This window comes from Haliotis rufescens, unplaced genomic scaffold, assembly GCF_023055435.1.
Source record: "Haliotis rufescens isolate VD_foot unplaced genomic scaffold, xgHalRufe1.0.p SCAF_28, whole genome shotgun sequence".
Lineage (NCBI taxonomy): Eukaryota > Metazoa > Mollusca > Gastropoda > Lepetellida > Haliotidae > Haliotis > Haliotis rufescens.
In genome coordinates, this window is record NW_025963979.1 from 5815592 (window position 1) to 5835811 (window position 20220).

The window sequence follows — 20220 nt, forward strand, 5'->3', positions numbered from 1 at the left end:
CCAGTTTTACCGTCTGCAGGCCAAAGTCACCATAATAAATGTAATTAGAGATAATTAATTGTGATATGTCCACCCACTGAAGTTTTATACAGCTATAAAATGCAACAATAAACCAAAGGTTAATAGTTTGCATCATGCTTAGAACTTGCATGTAGATAGCTAGAATATTGGTATTATTTGTTTGGCAAAGATGCGAAATGGACTAGATATGTCAAATATTGTATTTTGACATAAGACAGCGCTTACAAAATTGATGTTAGTGGGTGCTTATTTTCAGAGATGGGGTGATAGTGAAAAATGTTGATAAACTAAAACAATTTAGATAATAGCTTCCAGCTTCATGTAAAAGAAATCTGTAATATAGACAAGAAAATATGGACTGTCACTTACGGTAAATTATCAATCTCTATAAAGGGTGCTTATAAAGATTACTTAGAGATTGGTCTCGAAGTTGCTGTGTGTTGGGTGGTGTGTCGCTTATTGCAACAGGGCGCTTAGTGCAGCGAATCTAATATAGGTGTTAGTTGTTTGGACAAGATGACTAAACTTGTCAGGCCCATATTTATAAAACTGCAGCTTATTGACATATGAATCGACACATCATTTTTCTGCAGGACACAAGAACCCGTACAAATTTTAAACTTTGGGCCAGACATGAGATCTACCTGCCATGGGCCTACGGGCATGCGCTTATTTCGAACACTACCAAGATGGGAACTGGTAGAGCGTAACTCCTATCCCTGATGTCTGTATATGGATGTGGTCCCCGCTGGAACTGTGCACTGATGTTTGTGTATGGTCTGCTAGTAATCACTGATGCACAGCACCCTTGGTCTGTCCCTGACTACCCAGTTGACCGAAATCTGTGTCCTTTTTATCAAATGTTGTTGAATTAACCTACTTTACTTGGATGATATCTCCCAATGGACATCATATGGCGCACACATATATGTAATATGTAGAACTTTTGTGGATCCTTGGCATACAGTTATGAATCATTGATATATTTGTGTTAAATTTCATCACAAGTGCAGATTTCAATACTTGTGGGAGTAATGTGTCTGAATATGTGACAGGTTTGAATAACAAAACTGCATACAGGAATATTTATCTGAAGCCAGTAAAGGTTATGATGATGTTTCAGCAGGGATGGAAAAATGTGCATCTGTTTAAAGTTGCTGAATTAACATTACACCAGCTAGTGTGCCTTCAGACAGTTCTATGTCAATCTCATTAAAATCAGATCTTAGTTCCTGCTACCGCTAAACAAAGATCTGAGGACATCCCGTTACGGGTCATGTCAGACTGACCTTGTGCAAACTCTGACCGACCAATGGAATGACCAATCAGAAGGCAGCTTTCTCGTGCTTTACGGCACAAATTTCAAATTGGCGACTACGCTTCGAAACATATTTTGACAAATTCTCGATTACAAATTTGAAACCTGACAAAAAACATTCTGGAATGGTCTAGATTGTATGGATTCAGTCGTTAAACCCCATGTTAAAGTTTTCGAGATTGCATGATTAGAAATCACATTCCGACTGTTACTTTCATAATCTGGTAAGCGACGCACTGATAGGTCGGATGAAAGGTCTTTCTGACGTGACCCCTAATGTCTTCGAGAACTGAGGTCTGATTTTAATTGGTTCTATGCCCACAATGGACAGCTAAACTGGATGTTGTTGACTGTTGTTTCCCAGGTCAACACATTCAGCTGCATTTAAAATTAGGTGGGTCCTGGTCCTTTAAGTTTTGCCCAATAGCATATGAAACTAGAGACCCCAATATCTGTGATGTTAAACATCGGGGTATGACAAGGACCCCTTGACTTTCATTTTTAGTTTTACTCACTGGTAGGACAACTACCAGAGTCATCTTGACTGTCAGGGTCATTTTCTGTGGACTTTAGTCGTAGTATAGCTGAACAGACTGAATTGAAATGAGTTTTTGGTCTGGGGCTTTGGTCAAGTAGCTCTTGATACAGACTGCACATTGAACAAATAAAACAGATGTTTAACATCAGAAGATATTGTCATGGGACATGAGTGCCATGCTGGGAATGCTGTTTGCTCTATCGCTAACTTAGAAATCACATACTCAGGCAGGCTTGGGACTTAAGCATAAACTATTTTGACTTTATCTCTAAGAGTTTCAATGAGTCAAGACTAACAGAAGTCAAAATGTTTTAGAAACATAACAGCTTTAGGAGAGAATAGTGATTTGTATGTCTTGTCAGTTGTAGTTTCCTGACTTGTGTGAAACACAGTTACAACATGGAACATGAAACAGTGAAATGTACAGATCCAGGTCACACTTTCAACATGAGCATAAAGTCATCAGTTGAAAACACCATCCTTCAATCGCGCAACAAAAGCTCTGTGTAAAACCTTATGTCATCATTTCCTGTGAAAGGAAGGACTCCCAAGTCTAGCACATCTCAACCCAGTGTAGTTAATCCAAGACAACCATCTGCAAGTGCACAGTTGACTCTCAGTATCTGACACCATTACCTTGACATAATATTTTACATGTATCAATTGTTGGGGGACTCCCACGTTCAAGCTGCACTTCACATGTAAAGAGTATCTGGCTAAATATGAACTCTATCTCATTGAGTGAATGAGACAATGCATACTTTCCTTAGTGACCCAGCACTGTCTATGTTAATGTACTTATGGAATGAGAAATAAACATTAGGAACACATTTGTCTGGCATATGTTCCCCAAAGCTAACCCCCATATACTGGGATGGTCTGTGCACACAACATTGGAGATAACGGAAGTCAAGTTAATGGACATACAAAATGATTGTGTTAATTAGGCTATGAATTGAAGAAAGCAAACTTTCCCACATGAAGAAATTTCAAGATCCTTGTTGAAATCACTAATCTTCAAATAGAAGGTATCCAGAAAATGATGAGTAGTCATTCATGAGAGCAGACTTTTCCGAGAGCTGCAACCATACGTGATCATCAGTCACAAGGTGAAGGATGATTGTGTTGCTTCCTGTCCCATACCCTGCCCGTCTGTCCCCGTGCAGCGCCATCTTGTGTTCATTGTTCAACATAATCCACACATATGCATCATGCTGGTCTTGCCCCAGAACATGGGTAGTAAATAAATAGGTGCCATTGACCTTGCACACAAACTGAGAGGAATATAGGTCAAAACTTTCACCCAAGTTGGTGTGAATTTTGTCAAAAGTGACAGGAGTATTTTGTAAGACTGGTCCAAGTTTCTTGCTGCGGCTGACGGAAAAAGCCACTTTTGGAGGTCTGCTCCCCTTCTGCCCCCTGTCCCCAATATCTCCCTTCAGTCCAGGATAGCCACGTGCCCCCTGTTCTCCCTTGGGCCCTTCTAGACCAGTGATGCCTTCCATGCCCTTTTGACCTTTTCGACCTCGGAGCCCTTTTGGACCTTCTGGTCCTGAAGGCCCAGTCACCCCTGTGGAGATAAGTGAATTAAATATAATGTTGGGTTTAGAATTGTCATAAATATTCTTGAATCATTGTGGAGTAACACTTCAGGTTCTTATGTTGTTTGCCAAACTTGGTAACTATCAGACAACCCTACAGTTTGAATGGAGAAGAGTGGACAGAGAGCTCTAAGGTGCGCCAATTTGCTGAACCCCCAGACCAGACTCTACTGATCGTAGGACTGAATCCCAGATTGGGCTTGTTTATAATCCTGACTGTGTCTGTACCATACCTGTGCTCATAAGTTTCACCAACGTGGTACAACCAACAATACTTGGGGCCTTCCACCAATGACATGCCCAAGGGGACTACATTTGTGACTGTAATTCTGTGATGTGTTACTTACGCATCAGTCGAAATTGACCTCCTTCTGTGTTGAAACTTGATGGTGAGGTATGATGTCACTCATGACCTTTGTGTTATGTATTAATGCACCACTGTGATCGTGAGAATAGACAAAATCTGTATCGGATCGATGCAAGAAAACTGCTATTTTAGGGTGTGTAAGAAACCGATTACTCCACTTGTGCCTGTCATATGCCATTTCTCGTATGAGTTGTTTCAAAACGTATCTAATAAAATTGCTTTGAAACAACTTGTGAGATAACTGGTATCTGACAGACAGACTGGTATCTTGTGTAGTAACGTCTATTTGACCACTACACCAAGGCCCATGTCACATGACCTGCTGTGATTGCCATGTTGCACAATGTAGACTTGCTCAAAGCTGTTGGTGGCTGGTCTAGTCATCATGTCCCTCAGACACAGCCCTGACCCATGACACACTGTTGTCTCCAGATGTTGCAATGTCATAGGTTGGCAATATCAGTGCAGATGAGTCTTCATAAGTGTTCTCTGTGTGAGGTGATGATTGATTTCACAAGGTATAATGCAACAGTATATCTAGTCGTGTTTCAAGCACCAGATATTGTGTCTTGACATTGGTCACATCAAATACCTGACATCATTAATGAATGTTTAAGAATGTATTGTTTCAGTTTTGGCTTGATCTTAACCTTAGGTTATTTCTGGCTTTTTCACAGTGTGGGAGGTCATGTGCATTGTCTGATAAACTAGATATGATCAGTGACAAAATGTATTTGATCATCACTACTGAGTAAGTGGACAAAGACAATCTGTTATATCCCGCATTAAAAGCTTTCCAGAAACACTGCATATTGTTTGTGTTGAGACGTGATAAACACCTAGACTTCTGAATGATCACTCATGAATGAATTATGCAAGTTCCTTGCAGATATTCCGACATGAAATATGGATTGATGACATCTTAACTTATGAGATCATGTGTCCTTACACGACATCAATAAATCAATGCAAACTGTCTCAGATGTGCATTAGGGATTAATGATGACCTTCTACCGTGGCTAGCTATATTTTTAAAGGGCTGCTGAAATGTGGAAAGCCACGAGCCCTGCTGGCAGCCCAATTTAGGCTTTGCCTCTTCATTTTGGTAATTTTTTTCAGTGACGTGAAATTATATTTGTGAGTTGGGTTTAATGCTGCTTTGAACATCAGCTTCATGTGGGAGGAAAGCCCAGAGATTTGCAGGCCCTAGGCAGTCCCAGCTTTCATGAAACCTACACACATACTATCAAAATCGGGGCAACTCATGACTAAGGGATGCAACTCTGCAGTGACTTGCGGCGCCTCCTGGGCCACTCATGCCAATGACTTTTGTTAGCGTATGTATGTTAAGATATACGAATTACTACTGGTGCCTGAAATTACTTTGTGTAAACCTGTACTGGTCAATTTTTCTAACTTCTACGGCCCGCATGACTTAGCAAGCTATCATGTTAATTTCTTATCTGCAGACATGATAGATGGATTTAAGTGTCCCTACCTTGATAGCCACGAATCCCCTTGCTGCCGACTTCTCCCTTACTTCCTTTGTGTCCCTCTTCCCCTCGTGTTCCATGCATACCGGGAAGTCCGGGAATTCCTTGTGGACCAGGAAGACCCCGGCAACAGTTGTTACATTGCTCATTCTCCTTCGAATAGTATGTTGCCAAGGCAACAGACAGCAAACAAGGGTAGATAGCCACCAACAGACACAACCCGACCTTCATGTTTGGATCTGCAATGAAAAGTCATTGTGCCATTATGAAGAGTATATTTGGCACCTGACCTTCTGGGCATTATATAACATTGTAGAAAATATATTTGACACAATAAGACGTTCTGAGTGTCTTGCTATGAATGGACAATATATAAAAGTGAAAAGTAGATTTGACATTTCACCTTTCGGGATTACTACAATAAATGGTTGATATCTCAATGTGAAAAGTATTTTGACACATGACCTTCGTGTTTGGTTCCTGCGATAAATGGTCGATGTCTCAATGTGAAAAGTATTTTTGACACATGACCTTCGTGTTTGGTTACTGCAATAAACGGTCGATATGTCAATGTGAATATGATGTGAGTATATTTGACACGTGACCTTAACTCTTTCATCACTGGCTGCCCCAGAGTTATGTCCCTTGAGACCCTGCAGTCCCTGACACTGACAAGGCCTGTACACTGGCCTCCCTGGCAGTATTATTGGAAAATCACACTATCATTTTTGATGCACTTTTTCTACCAGAAACTTGCTTTTAATATACATTTATCATATACCATTGTAAAGAGGATTAAGTATACTTTAACATTCTTTGTTGTTATTGTCTCTAACCTTTGTTATTTTCTAATTACAGATGTTTACAAGTGAAATAAAACTTGAAAACACTGAAAAAATGAAAACAGACAATGAATTTTGGCTCAAATTGTATTACAAATCACAAAAATAAATCACAGATACAAGGTAAACATAACACAGTGGTCTTGTCATCTTGGACGGCACAGGTAATCCCAGGTGTTACAGGTAAATTCTCTTCATGCACATCTGTAAACAAATAAACAAGTTTACAACTCTTGGTACTGACTTTGTTTTCTATACTGATGTCACATATTACTAATGATACACTTACAGCCTCTTAGGTAAACTCGTTAATTAACACAGGTAAACTTGTTAACGCAGGTAAACTCGTTAACACAGGTAAAAACACAAATATTTGATTTATTTTGTTCTTTTTCAGGATTTGAAACAAAAATTAAGTATTTAAGTTTTTAAAAAGTTATTTATCACATTATCTGAACATTGAACCACAGCTACTATAAGAATGACATCACAGGGAAGATAACACAGATTGACCTGAAGAGGGAAACATTGTAAAAGGACGGAAAGATCGTAAATTCAAGTTCTGCAAATATACAAGTTGTGATAACATATTTACAATACACTGCTATTTACAATTGCATAATAAATTAAATCAGTACTTTATTAAATCAATTAATAAATAAATAATCATTACAGTTACTAAAATTTAAATTAAGATGTAAAAAACAAGAAAACAAACATGAATATGGAAATAAATTTTATTCAAATTGAGCGAAATATAAGGACATACGACAAACCGGCAAACTACAATTCGGATTGCGATCAGAAAAATAAATTTAAAAAAAAACAAACAGATACGTCATGCCACTCACCTTTGTTGTTGTTGTGATCGCTCGTTCACGTGTAGGCTGCATTCTCATTCGTCGCACTGATAATCTGTTCAAACACAGAATCATTGTAAAACAGTTGGAAAAAATCAATAGCACGACTCTTCACTCACCGTGTCAATATATATTCTTGAATCCGGTCGCCTCTTCAAAATCCCTCATGTCTCCACTGTCGTGTGTCCCTCTGCCACTCCCATTCTCGAAAGTTGGCGGGGGGGGGGGGGGACACCTCGTCGAAACCGTCAAAATCTTCACGAAAATATTCGCGAAATTCCCTCTCCCCTTCGCGTAAATTATTCAATTCAAACACATTATTATTCCCGATATAGTCGATGTTAATCATCTGATCGCTATCCGAATCGTAGTTGGCCGCCATTACGCTTGATTTACGATTCAAGCGAGAAAAATACCTGTCGCGAAAACAGGTGACATACCCGCGATTTTCGCGCCAAAAAGACGGGGAAATTCCATCGAATGACGTGTCAATACGTGTAGATCTCGTTTCCATATTTAGAACGAGATTACACACGAGAAAGGAAGTAGAAAGAGCGATTTTGTAAACACGCTCGCGCCGCCCGATTTATCGGGCAGCCGGGTTCTGGGCCTCGGCTTATGCTGCCCGATTTTTCGGGCAGCCGGGTCCTGGGACACGGTTTATCCTGCCCGATAAATCGGGCAGTCGGGGCGAAAGGGTTAATGGGTGGTTTTTTTCTATGAAAGATCATTCTATCAGGGTGACCTAGTTGACATTGCAATTAGCTGTGCTGAGTTGTGTCCATTTGTCCTGCCAGGATCTGATGATTGTGTATTTGTTTCACCAGTGGTAAACATCTGCAGCCTTAGCCACTTCACAAAGCTGACACGTGGTGATATAACAGAAATGAGAAGTAACTTCAATGAGGACACCTACTCATATACTCTTCACACTTAGCAGCCATTAGGCCTGCCAGTCCCCAGCATGATGTTCTCAGACCTTGCCTTCTCTGGAATCACAATGCCATTGAAATAAACAGCAGAAAGGGAAGTCTTTATCAATTGATCTTCCCTTCACTAACCCACTAGATGGGCTGTCCTGGACGGTCCAACCTTAAACTGTCAGCGCATGTGGTATGCACGATACGATTGGTACATGTTACTATCGCCCCTACAGACAGTTAACCAGTATAGGCTTCACCTCAATCTGAAGCGTTCACACTGGTGTATGGACAGTATATCTTTTCACCTAAACAATGATGTTTCTGTTGTCATGTCCTGAAATAGATGTGATTCAGTGATATATCAGGAATGACCACGACTGCTTATATTGTAGAGTTAACCACTTGATAGCTGTTTAACGTTAGGCGGTGGGATCAGCTGATTGTTCGTTCCAGGTCGCTTTGTTGATGTTTTGCAATCAGTACTAAAAGTATTGCCCTTGATGTTTGAATATCACACTTTTAATATGAAGCATGTTCTCATTGCATGTGTACCCATATCAATGTTGTATTATCGCCGATCAGGCGATATGTGTGCATTTTAATACACAACTATAGGCAATGCGGTATGTAAAATGTGAATCTCAGGCAATGTTATGAATTTTCGCAGCAACACAAGTATTTATCAGGTATATATAACTGAGAGAGGTGAGAAAATGTTTCCAGAAATTGTAAAAGAAACTGGCACTGACAAATTGTCATCAACTACATATCATAATACAGTTTTCAAAGTAAATGAAAAATAAAAATGCTTCGTTTCCGTAGCATAACTCATTAACCGTTCAACATTTTTTCATCAAACTTTGCAGGTTTGTCAGGTACATGCTGAACTGGTGCCTTTTGCTATTTAGAAATTTTAGAAATTTTTATTTTTTACGTTTCCTAGGCAACAAGATGGACTAAGGTTCTGTGAGGGTAGAGTTCGTTTCCGGAGCATAACTCATAAACCGTTCAACATTTTTTCATCAAACCTGGCAGGTTTGTCAGGTACATGCTGAACTGGTGCCTTTTGCTATTTAGAAATTTTAGAAAGTTATATTTTTAATGTTTCCTTGGCAACAAGATGGACTTAGGTTCTGTGATAGTAGGGTTCGTTTCCGGAGCATAACTCATAAACCGTTCAATATTTTTAAGAACTTTTAACTCATCAAACTTTTAAGAAATTTTAATTTTTTTATGTTTCCATGGCAGCAAGATGGACTTAGGTTCCAAACTCTTCTTTTTTTTACAATTTCCATTTAGCAGTCATTATGTATAAGTATAATCTGAAATCTGTAAAACGAAAAACATGAATAAATGCATTTAGACATACCTACATGGAATGGTTGTGGGGTTAAATTTGTATTTATGGAATGATAAAAATAATTGATTATGAACTTTTTAAAACCATATTTGCTATATCGTAATAATATCCAATAAATAGACTTGCATTGTATATTTCCATTTGGTACACCGTATTCGACGTAATAAGCGCCGTTATCTAATCAGCGCCCACGGTGATATTTGCTAATATATTGGCTGGTGAACAATTATTTTTTTATGTTTCCATGGCAGCAAGATGGACTTAGGTTCCAAACTCTTTTTTTTTTTACAATTTCCATGACAAGTTCCACCTCGGTTAAGAAAGGTTAGGGTTTGTTTTAGAGGTGTAACGATACGGGAGGGTCGCGATACGATATGTATTGTGATACAGGGGTCGCGATACGATACGTATCACGATACAGTGTTTACTGGTACAAGCTAAGCCAAGTTGATGTCTTTCTGCTCTCTAAAAGATGGGACAAGTACAGTTGAAGAAGATATAAGGTGTTTATTTACTGTTATAGCAAATTGTCAGCAATACAGTATGTTTTCCTGAAACAACAAACTGGCTTTGAAACTGTTAAACGTATTTCATGTTTCAAAGTACAGTATTTTCTTGAGTATAGTGCGCACCCATGTATAATGCGCACCCCCCTCTAGCGGGTTCAATATGTTGGAAAAAAAGAAATTTGAATATTATGCGCAGAAAAAAATTACACCGTGCCCCTTCAGCGAAGTCCGGCAAACGAACGGGTGATGAGAAACTTCGTCAGTACAAATTCGAAATTTGAGATAAAAAATCACCAGACATGTTGATTTACCGTTTAAATTGTATGTTTTGTTCAGCTATAGCTAGGCATTGTTTTATATCCAGGGATTAAGATTACCTTGTGTATTTTCTCGTAAACTAAGCCGCACACAGCAATCAGCTGTACACACGTTTTCTTGGAATCTACTGGTGATTCGGTCAAGACACACCTAATGATATAACTTTACAGGATTTTAATGCAAGAATCGGCAAAAGTTGTATCTGAAACTATTTTTTTATCAGGAATAATATATTCCAATATCTTGTTAATTTAGATGCAGCTTTTACTAAACATATTTAAAATAATAATAACCCTAAGCGAAGCAGCTGATCGCTATTGCCAGGTATTATTTTTTACATGGAACCAGTCTGACCAGTCACCGTCAAGGCTCCTGTGTGCGTGATCGCGAGAATTACGTATTGACATAGAATCGACCAAAAAAACAAATATGACTTTTAACAAATCAAAGTATGGCATTTATGATATATGTATCCATTCTCTGTCAACTAAAGTTCGTTTCAAGGCGTCAATAGTGGTAATCTGACCGTGGTTGCTGTAAATAATGGTGAGTTGTGCGATCTTCCGATCGCTTCACACACGATTTTGCCGAAATTAATTAAAACAATATTAAAAGGAATTTTAAATAAAATTAATGAAAAAAGTTACAAACATAAGTCCAGATATACAAAGAACACTTTTTATAGCCAGACAGTGTAATTACATGATTTATTTGCGTACTTCAGTATGGATTTGTTGACATGGTATTTCCGGTGTTACGTGCTCACGGAAATGTCTTTCCATGCGGGAAAAAACATCAAAACTCATTAATTCGTGTATAATGCACCCCCTTCTACACAGCTGTGTTTTTTGGAAAAAAATGTGCACTATACTCAAGAAAATAAGTAAGTAAACCTGTGTTATGAAAATATCGTATGTATCGCGTTACATGCTTTCCAAATCGATGCATCGTATCGTGGGCTGTGCATGGGGATACAATACTGTCTGCCGTATCGTTACACCACTAGTTTGTTTAGATTTAATTATGTCATAAATTCTGCAACAGGGGCGGGGGATATAGCCACGTTTGTGGCAAACTCTTGTTGTATTAGCATCGCCTACTTCCAGTTTGATCTGACAAAGATCAGATGATAAAACTCATTCTTAATGTTATTATACCTTGCTTTTTTATGTTTCCTTATTCTAAAGTGATGTTTCAAATTCCCACACAAACAAATTAATCAGGTTACTCTTCCTTCTCTTGACATAAGTAGATATCTGGGGCACGGGTGGCCCGGTCCTTTAAGGCGCCGCGATTAGCTGTGCAGAGTTGTGTACCCTGGGCACGCCAGAAACCTATGATTGTGGGTTGGAATACCGGTTAGCCCCGATTATGTTTCTAGGTTTGTCAGCACCATACCCGTGCTTGTGGGTTTCACAGAAGTGTTAAACGTCTGAGACCTGCATCACTTCGGGCTTTCCTCCCACATTAAGCTGACACACCGTGATATAACTGGAATACTGTTAAAAAGCGGTGTTAAACCCAACTCACTCACTCAGTCAGTAGATATCTGCATTGCACAATGTTATTGTTTTATTTGATATCTTGGTAAACTTGTGCATGTGTACTCATATTAGATTACACATGCATGAATTTTTAGCAGTCATTATGTATAAGTATAATCTGTAATCTGTAATCTGTAAAAACGAAAAACAAAAAACATGAATAAATGCATTTAGACATATCTACATGGAATGGTTGTGGGGTTAAAGGCCTGTCAAAGATGTCCGTGTGGCACAAATGTAGGCGTACGTAGCGGCGTATCTCTAATTTTATAACATTGAAATCCATGGTAGTATGAAAACTTTTTGTTATATTTGATTGCTGCAATAGTGAAGGACTTGACATGAGAAATAACACAAATGCTGATAAATGAAATGAGTTTGTATTAAGACTGTTATTTCAACGATGTGATGTTTCCCCAGACTGACAGAATGCCTTGCTGTTTTCTGACGTAGACAATGCCGTGGCAATATACCTTTTTTCAATACCTTTTCTCCCGCTATCTTCCATCGTCTCAATTCATGTTTAAGTTGAAGACTCAACAAATATTGGTATTCCAAACTAATTATCACTATGAAATATGTTCTAGTAAAAAGAATTCAGTTGTAATGACCGTTTTTGAATGAAGGAGAAACAGGGTTACGTTTTAGTTTTGCTCCATCTAAACATGTCACCAGTTGTCGCAGCACACATTGACCCAGCAACCAGACTGGAAGCGACACGTTGGATCGTCACTTATATCATTTCAAAAGGAGAGTTATTGCCCTTTGGAACAAAAAGATTGCCCATTGCAACCTGTCTGCAAATATTTGAAGTACCCTGTAATCTAACAAATAATCTGTTGACACATATTCAGGATTTTAACAATTTGTATACTGTTGCTTAGTGCTGAAATGTATGTTTCTATCCTTTCTAAGTAAAAGATCAAGCATTGATAAATACTTTCAAGGAGTCAATATATTTATACGGCCCTGTTGGGATTACTGGGTTAGAATGAGCTATGCTGGTCGTTAGAGGCGACATAATGAATCTGTTGTCAGGCTCGGTGACTGGGTTGATTGACTGTCCTCGTACTCTCTGATCGTGGATCATTGCTCAGAATAGTAGTCACTGGTTTGTCTGGTCCAGACTTGATTATTTAGAGGCTGTCTTAAAGTTGTAATTGTTATCTGAGTGATTGGTGGCAGAGGTACAGTGATTGGTATTGGTAAATTAACATTGTGATCATCCAAGAGACAAAAAGAAAATACCTTTAAATTATGGTGTTTTTGACATCAAGTTGTCATCATTGCATCTTGCACACTTCTCCACGAACAAAGAGAGAAACCAGAAAAATAGTTTGCGAATAGTCAATATAAGATGTCAAGGTGACCTCCTTCCACTTATCTCACACTTTTATTTACATAGACGAGATACTTCCTAGATACAAATCGAAAGTGACAACCTTGAAAGAAAACTACTTGGGAAAATCTATGTAAAGTCTTTGACAAGAACACAAGCTTTTACAAATCCAGTTTCAGTCTATGGCTACAGCTGAGCAGTTAATTTGTTTTCTTCTTCATGTTTCCCACGTCTGTGTCTTGCCATGATTGGTAAATTGCTGAATGCATGCCTGAATAATGGAATAGAAGTATTTCAGGTTTCAAGCTCTGGTTGCCCTGTTGTACATCAGGGGCTGTATTGAAGGTGCATTGTATCAGTTGTTTTTCTTGTCCTGTTGTACATAGGGGGCTGTATTGAAGGTGCATTGTATCAGTTGTTTTTCTTGTCCTGTTGTACATAGGGGGCTGTGTTGAAGGTGCATTGTATCAGTTGTTTTTCTTGCCCTGTTGTACATAGGGGGCTGTATTGAAGGTGCATTGTATCAAAGTTTTTTTTCTTGTCCTGTTGTACATAGGGGGCTGTATTGAAGGTGCATTGTATCAAAGTTTTTTTTCTTGTCCTGTTGTACATTGGGGGCTGTATTGAAGGTGCATTGTATCAGTTGTTTTTCTTGTCCTGTTGTATATAGGGGCCTGTATTGAAGGTGCATTGTATCAGTTGTTTTTCTTGTCCTGTTGTATATAGGGGCCTGTATTGAAGGTGCATTGTATCAAAGTTGTTTTTCTTGTCCTGTTGTACATTGGGGGCTGTATTGAAGGTGCATTGTATCAGTTGTTTTTCTTGTCCTGTTGTATATAGGGGCCTGTATTGAAGGTGCATTGTATCAAAGTTGTTTTTCTTGTCCTGTTGTACATTGGGGGCTGTATTGAAGGTGCATTGTATCAAAGTTGTTTTTCTTGTCCTGTTGTACATTGGGGGCTGTATTGAAGGTGCATTGTATCAAAGTTGTTTTTCTTCTGCAAAATGGCAAGTTTTTTCTGGTTTCTGGAACAAATTATTTTTAAAAATAGTCCCTCGCTCACTGACGAGACACAACGTGGGCTATTTTTGCAACATTGCTTTAGTGTCTTCTATATTCATGATGATGAAGTCTTAGTGTTAATAACTTCTGAATGTTATCACAACTTTTCCCTCTCTGTAAACCAAGCTGTTTGGTAAGGGGTATAAATGTAACATCCCACGTTGGAAAATCACACATTTCTGATTGTGTTCTGCAGTGTTGAAATGGTGGTAATAATGTGTGGCAAAACCTAGCTGTAGTGCAGGTGGCCTGAGTCACACATGTGAAAAACAAAACATTAGCTATCTAAATGTATGCTAAAACCTTGGTGTGTCAAAATAGCAAGTCTTAGATCAATGATAATCTGATTTCTATGGCAAAATTCTAAAACCAATTTTTCTTTTTTATTCTATGTTAAGAGGAAACATGAGTGGCCCAAATTCACTGTGCAGGGTTGTGTCCCCACAGAAACCTGTGATCGTAGGTTTGAATCAAAGGCTCAATCTGATTGTTTTTCAAGGTTTCTTGGTGTCATTGTCATATTTGTCAGAATCTGACTGTTACCTTTATCTTAGCAGCAACTCGTACATAACATACACGTCTATAATTGTCAGAATCTGACTGTTACCACTATAATAGCAGCAACTCATGCATAAAATACACGTCTATAATTGTCAGAATCTGACTGTTACCTCAATGTCAGCAGCAACTCATGCATAACATTCACATCTGTCACTGAATCTCAGGTAGTTGTAGACACACCAATTCTTTAACTTTGCGACATAGCAGACGGTCTCCCAGCCAGGCCCAGCAGCAGTGCTTTGTGCAGAGTGTTTGAAGTCTCTTCAAATAACAAGGCTAACTCCAAGTGATCAACTCACATGTACGATTGCATGGCATTATTCAGCTCCATCATTGTGGCTAGTTTCAAGGATGTGGAGCACAAATCGAAACGTGGCTGATTTCATCCTGATTTACCTTGAATGACATTCTTTCAAGTTTTCGAAAGAAACTGGCCAGAATGCTGTCTTCCAAGCTGCCTCAATCAATAATATCATAAAAGCCTTTGTTATCTTACAGTTCGTTGCCGCTTCCAGTAGAGGAGGGCTTGCCCACATCAGAAAATAATGAACAGGAATGATGGTAGAAAGTAACTAGCAGCCTAGTAATTGCCAAATTATTGTTGCTTGCCATACTTAATTTGGTGACTAGCGTCTTAGGTCTGCTCCAAGATCATTAGCGATGTGCTTTTTGTATTCAGCACCAAAGTATTGGAGTCACATGACACCACTATAGTATCACAAGCACTGGAAAGTAACATATACACTTCTTCCCATAAAATTGATTTTCTTGTATGTTAGTTGGATGAAGTTTATTTTGGACCATATTTTGTCTGCTGCAGTGATTATCAAGGCAAATCAAGCTAGTCAACTTATTGGACAACAGTACTAGTTGAGTAATTAAAAGTTCAATATGACTTGTTTGTTCTTTAAATTGATTTCTTTTCTTTATTTGTGATTTGAATAAGATTTGTTTAGTTCTGCTTTACAAGTTACAAAACGTGTCCTACCTGTATCACATGATTCTGTATGATTCTACATGATTCACACAGAAACAGACACTAGTCTGAGATTCGATCATGAAACTAGCCAAAATATGGAAGAACGGTTTTCTCCCCAAATCTAGTTTTGTTCAAGGAAGCACTTGTCTGAAATGGGCTTTGGACTGGTTGGATGTGACTTAAGGTGTCTACTTGTGAACAGGACAGGAATGAATATATAATTATAAGTCAAATTAAAGTATAAAGACATTAAAACAATTATTTAAAATCCAGAAAGATTTGTCAAATTATGATGAAGCAAGTTTTCTTTGCTTGTTTTTTTAAAGCCACAGTCAGCAGTATTCCACCTATATCACAGACGTTTCTAAATAATCAAATCTTGCGACCAGACAGACCAGTGATTGATATTATGAGCCACATGTCATACAATTAACTAAATTGCTGAGCCTGACCACCTGAGCCATTTGGTCTCACATCGGACCCGTGAAGATCCGGGTTGGGATAGGTCTTCATCAACACAGGCTAGCCATAACAGACAAGTATGCTTGTCGTAGGAGGCGACTAACGGGACCAGGTGGTCAGGCTCGCTGCCTTGGTTGATGCATGTCATCATATCCGAGTTGTGTAGATAGATGCTCATGATGTCAATCACTGGATTGTCAGGTCCAGATTTGATCTCCATATCTCTGTCATATAGCTGGCATATTGCTGACACACATGTTGCTGACACACATATTGCTGACACACATGTAGCTCGGACATATATTTTTGTTGAAAGCATGGCTAATGTCAGTGTTGATATGAGCAGTGACATTTTTATGAGATTTTTATAAGGGTGCGGCGTCAACAGCAAACAAATGAAAAAAATGGTCTCACATAATACCGCAAATGTACTTTACTGGAGAGCTACTAAAGTCTCCACAGAAGGATAATAGCAACTGTTTTGATGTGTCAAATCGCGAAAGTATCATGATATCTGTAGTATTTTATATTCACACCACCACCACCACCACCACCACGTATGTAGCCAGTTATGTGATCGGAATCTGTTCTGCACTGATATCACTGTTACTCAACCAATACACACCACCACCACCACCACCACCACCACGTATGTAGCCAGTTTGGTGATCGGGATCTTTTCTGCACTGATATCACTGTTACTCAACCGATACACACCACAACCACCAACTCATATGTAGCCAGTATTGTGATCGGGATCTGTTCTGCACTGATATCACTGTTACTCAACCAATACACACCACCACCACCACCAGGTATGTAGCCAGTATTGGGATCGGGATCTGTTCTGCACTGATATCACTGATATTCTGCACCGATATCCCTGTTACTCAACTGATTCACACCACCACCACCACCACCACCACCACCACCAGCCAGTATTGGGATCGGGATCTGTTCTGCACTGATATCACTGATATTCTGCACCGATATCCCTGTTACTCAACCGATACACACCACCACCACCACCAGGTATGTAGCCAGTATTGTGATCGGGATCTATTCTGCACTAATATCACTGTTACTCAACCAATACACACCACCACCACCACCACGTATGTAGCCAGTATTGTGATCGGGATCTGTTCTGCACTGATATCACTGATATTCTGCACCGATATCCCTGTTACTCAACCGTTTCACACCAAAACCATCAAGGTATCAGTCCAGTCAGGTGTTCAATATGGTCATGCATTTCTAATTCATTTTTTATCTGACGTCTAAGACTGAACAACTATGTGAAGACAGCTTGTGGTTTCCTTTAAAATATCGAAATGAAAACCCACAGTTTCTCTAAGAGACAGATTTATGAATGTCAACTTCTTTATTATGAGGAACACAACGTTTCGGAGTATATGGTTATTCCTTCATCAGGTGAATAATAAGGTTGAAATGACATTCAAAGACTTGACACAGTTTCCCTGTCAATAGTACCACGCAATTTGTAAATTGTAACATCATATATAGCTGCAGAGTAAAGTACATACAGTGAAGTGTAGCTGCAACCAGAGTTTCCATAATTAGCTATCTGGTCCTGTTGAAGAGTCTGTATGACAGCATTAATCAATACATTGTGATATTTTTCAGTTGAAGACAGCCCTATATTACTCACCTACAGTTGACCAACACAGTAAAGACTGTTATGGCTTAAGCTCTCTGTTGCTGTTATGGTAGCTTTCAAATCAAAGGAAGCCATTCAATTTTAGTAATGAAGTTATCACTGTCATTGTGATAGTTAGGATCGTCATCCAACTTGATTCAGTTATATCATGTGCATGTTAGTGAGACTTTTGGAATCGGTACTTTTTGCAAATGGTTATAGATCCTTGGCTTGTATTTCTTCATAATAGGAAACACAAGACATCAAAGTAGAGGGGTTAGAGTAACGGCACTTTAAATCTTGGTATGTAATAAGTCAGCTGTTGGTTGTGTGTATGTTGAATGGTTTCTTCTTGGATGAATCAAACTCTTAAATCAAGTTTTCATTGACACTGACACCTGTTTTCATTCACCGTAACAAGGAAATATCACAATCTCAGTGTATGACAATATAACTCCTATTCAGTTTTTGATATGAAAACTCGGAAAGTGTCAGTTTGAAAAAGTTTGAGCTTACCTGTAATATGTGCTATGTTCAATGCTAGTCCCGGCAGTAGTGTCCTCTAGTGTCCACCCAGGAACAACTGAGGCAGCGCTACACTAGCAGGAGCAGCAGCCACCGTTATCTGACGCTAGGCATCGTATCAGATTCACAATTCAATTAACACTGTGACTGTTGATATATCACACCTCGTGGGAGTGCGTCCTATGTCCAACCGATATGGCCATGGAACTCAGTGCTGCCACAGTGGCATTTCGATGGTGTTATGAGCTTATGATTGGCTAGAAATTTCTTCAAGCTTAGATGATTGGTTTATGTTGCCAGAGGCTTGAGTTAAGGTGGGTTGCAAGTTTGGGGCAAATTGTCTAATCTTCGTCAATAATAGGTTGGAGGACTTTGTGGGGTTTCTACATGGTTTTACACATGGTGTAAGGTTTGCATGGTACAAGGAATGTGTCAGCAACTCCTTGTCAAGGGATTTGACGACAATGGCAATTGATAAGGGTGTTTACTAACTTGATTAAGGGGGATGACAGGGCTGAAGAGGAGAAGAAGTGCCTCTAGACGGGGAGTCATTGTCCTGTGTCAGGCCACAGCGTGAAGGAGACAACGCTTGAGAAATAACACTCCAATAGCCAATTATTGGAAGAATTGGTCTTTAAGAGATTAGATTTTCCGTTCACATACAACTCCTTTCTCTTACAAATTTCCACGCCAATTCTCTTTGTTACAGAGTAGCAAGTAAACAATCGCCACCATTGTGTTCCTGCACGCTAATTGATTTCTTTCTTTGGTTTCAATCAGCAAGACAACCTCCTACTTAATAGCTCACTGCAGTCTGATTGTTTTGTCTTAGTTTTCAATCCAGTTCAGTTTCTTTTGCATTGGTTTCAGGTCCAGTGTTTGTCCTGCATGTCCCCGTTGTGTCATGTAGCAATAGGATATGCTTTTATTGATTAGAAAGGTGACTTTCTTAATGTCATCTGATTAGTCATCCTTTACATGAAAATTGAAAAATTAATAAATAGAAAACGAATTCATTCTTTTCGTAATTCATGTTGTCACCCATTCTTCATTGATCTGGAATTGATTAGCATGTCATGGGAATCCTTATTCTGTCTCATCATTAGAAAACGCTTTGATTTATAATGCTGTTTTTGATCTATCTGCCATATGATCAGCCTGGACAATTAGCTGGATACAATAATTGACCTGAATTAACCAGCATGCACCATGTAAAGTCTGATTGGAAACTTGTTTTGATCTTTCATATGCAGGATGTTTACGCTAGGTTGAAATGACCATGAGGATTGATTTTATGAACAAACCATAGATAACCCGGTAGCATGTCAGCCTTTACTTCTAGAAGTCTGTTGTGGCTCTTGATCTGTGTTCCCCCTCTGCAGGTACTTTGAAGATAATCACTGTCGTGTTTATCAAGTTGGAACATGGTGATTCAGCCTTTCTATGTGGCTGCTCATTTTTGGCTTTGATTTTTCCTGGTTATTTATGTTATCAATATAGAAGATTTTTGTGTCAGGTAGTGTTTAAGAAGATTAACGTGTTGTGAAACGCCATTTTTCCACATTGTGAATAGTGTCTGGGAAGTCTGGAGATTTCATGTTTGACTGCACTTTACATGGGTTCACCAGCAGACCATGACAACAGCCTGGGAATAGAATGAAGGTTTTCAGCATCTGAATTTTTTTTACACAATCAATAAGTAGATTTTCATAGATCTTGAAAAGTCCTTTACAATCAGATTGGCCCTTGGAAAGTGTTTGAATTTGGGGAACAAAGGCTCAGCCTAGAAATATTCCTTTGACTTTGTTAATACCTCAAAGAAAGAAAGTGCTTAAAAGGGAAAGCTGCTTTTCTGATTACTTTTTAGCTCACCTGGAATATAGGAACAGAAGTACTTTTTGTTGTTAGCTCACCTGGAGTAGGGGAACAGAAGTACT

General features: G+C 38.9%; 2 protein-coding genes across 2 annotated transcripts in view; one reads left to right on the forward strand and one right to left on the reverse strand.

The window, feature by feature from the left end:
- LOC124140502 (DNA ligase 1-like) overlaps window positions 1–20220 on the forward strand; it is a 98950-nt gene that overhangs the window by 33881 nt on the left and 44849 nt on the right. The gene's annotated exons all lie outside the window — the stretch shown is intronic.
- Window positions 1533–18651, reverse strand: LOC124139400 (complement C1q tumor necrosis factor-related protein 2-like). Its single transcript, XM_046506438.2, has 3 exons — window positions 18275–18651; window positions 5344–5577; window positions 1533–3447 (listed from the first exon to the last, which is right to left on the reverse strand). The coding sequence occupies exons 2-3, from the start codon at window positions 5567–5569 to the stop codon at window positions 2888–2890; spliced, it is 786 nt and encodes a 261-aa protein (XP_046362394.1). The 5' UTR covers window positions 5570–5577; window positions 18275–18651; the 3' UTR covers window positions 1533–2887.

Excerpts from the sequence above, each read along its gene's own strand:
- LOC124139400 (XM_046506438.2), bottom strand. The coding sequence starts at position 5,569 with ATGAAGGTCGGGTTGTGTCTGTTGGTGGCTATCTACCCTTGTTTGCTG. Across the intron at positions 3,448-5,343 it reads GGGGATTCGTGGCTATCAAG|GGGTGACTGGGCCTTCAGGA; the intron begins GTAGGGACACTT and ends TTATCTCCACAG.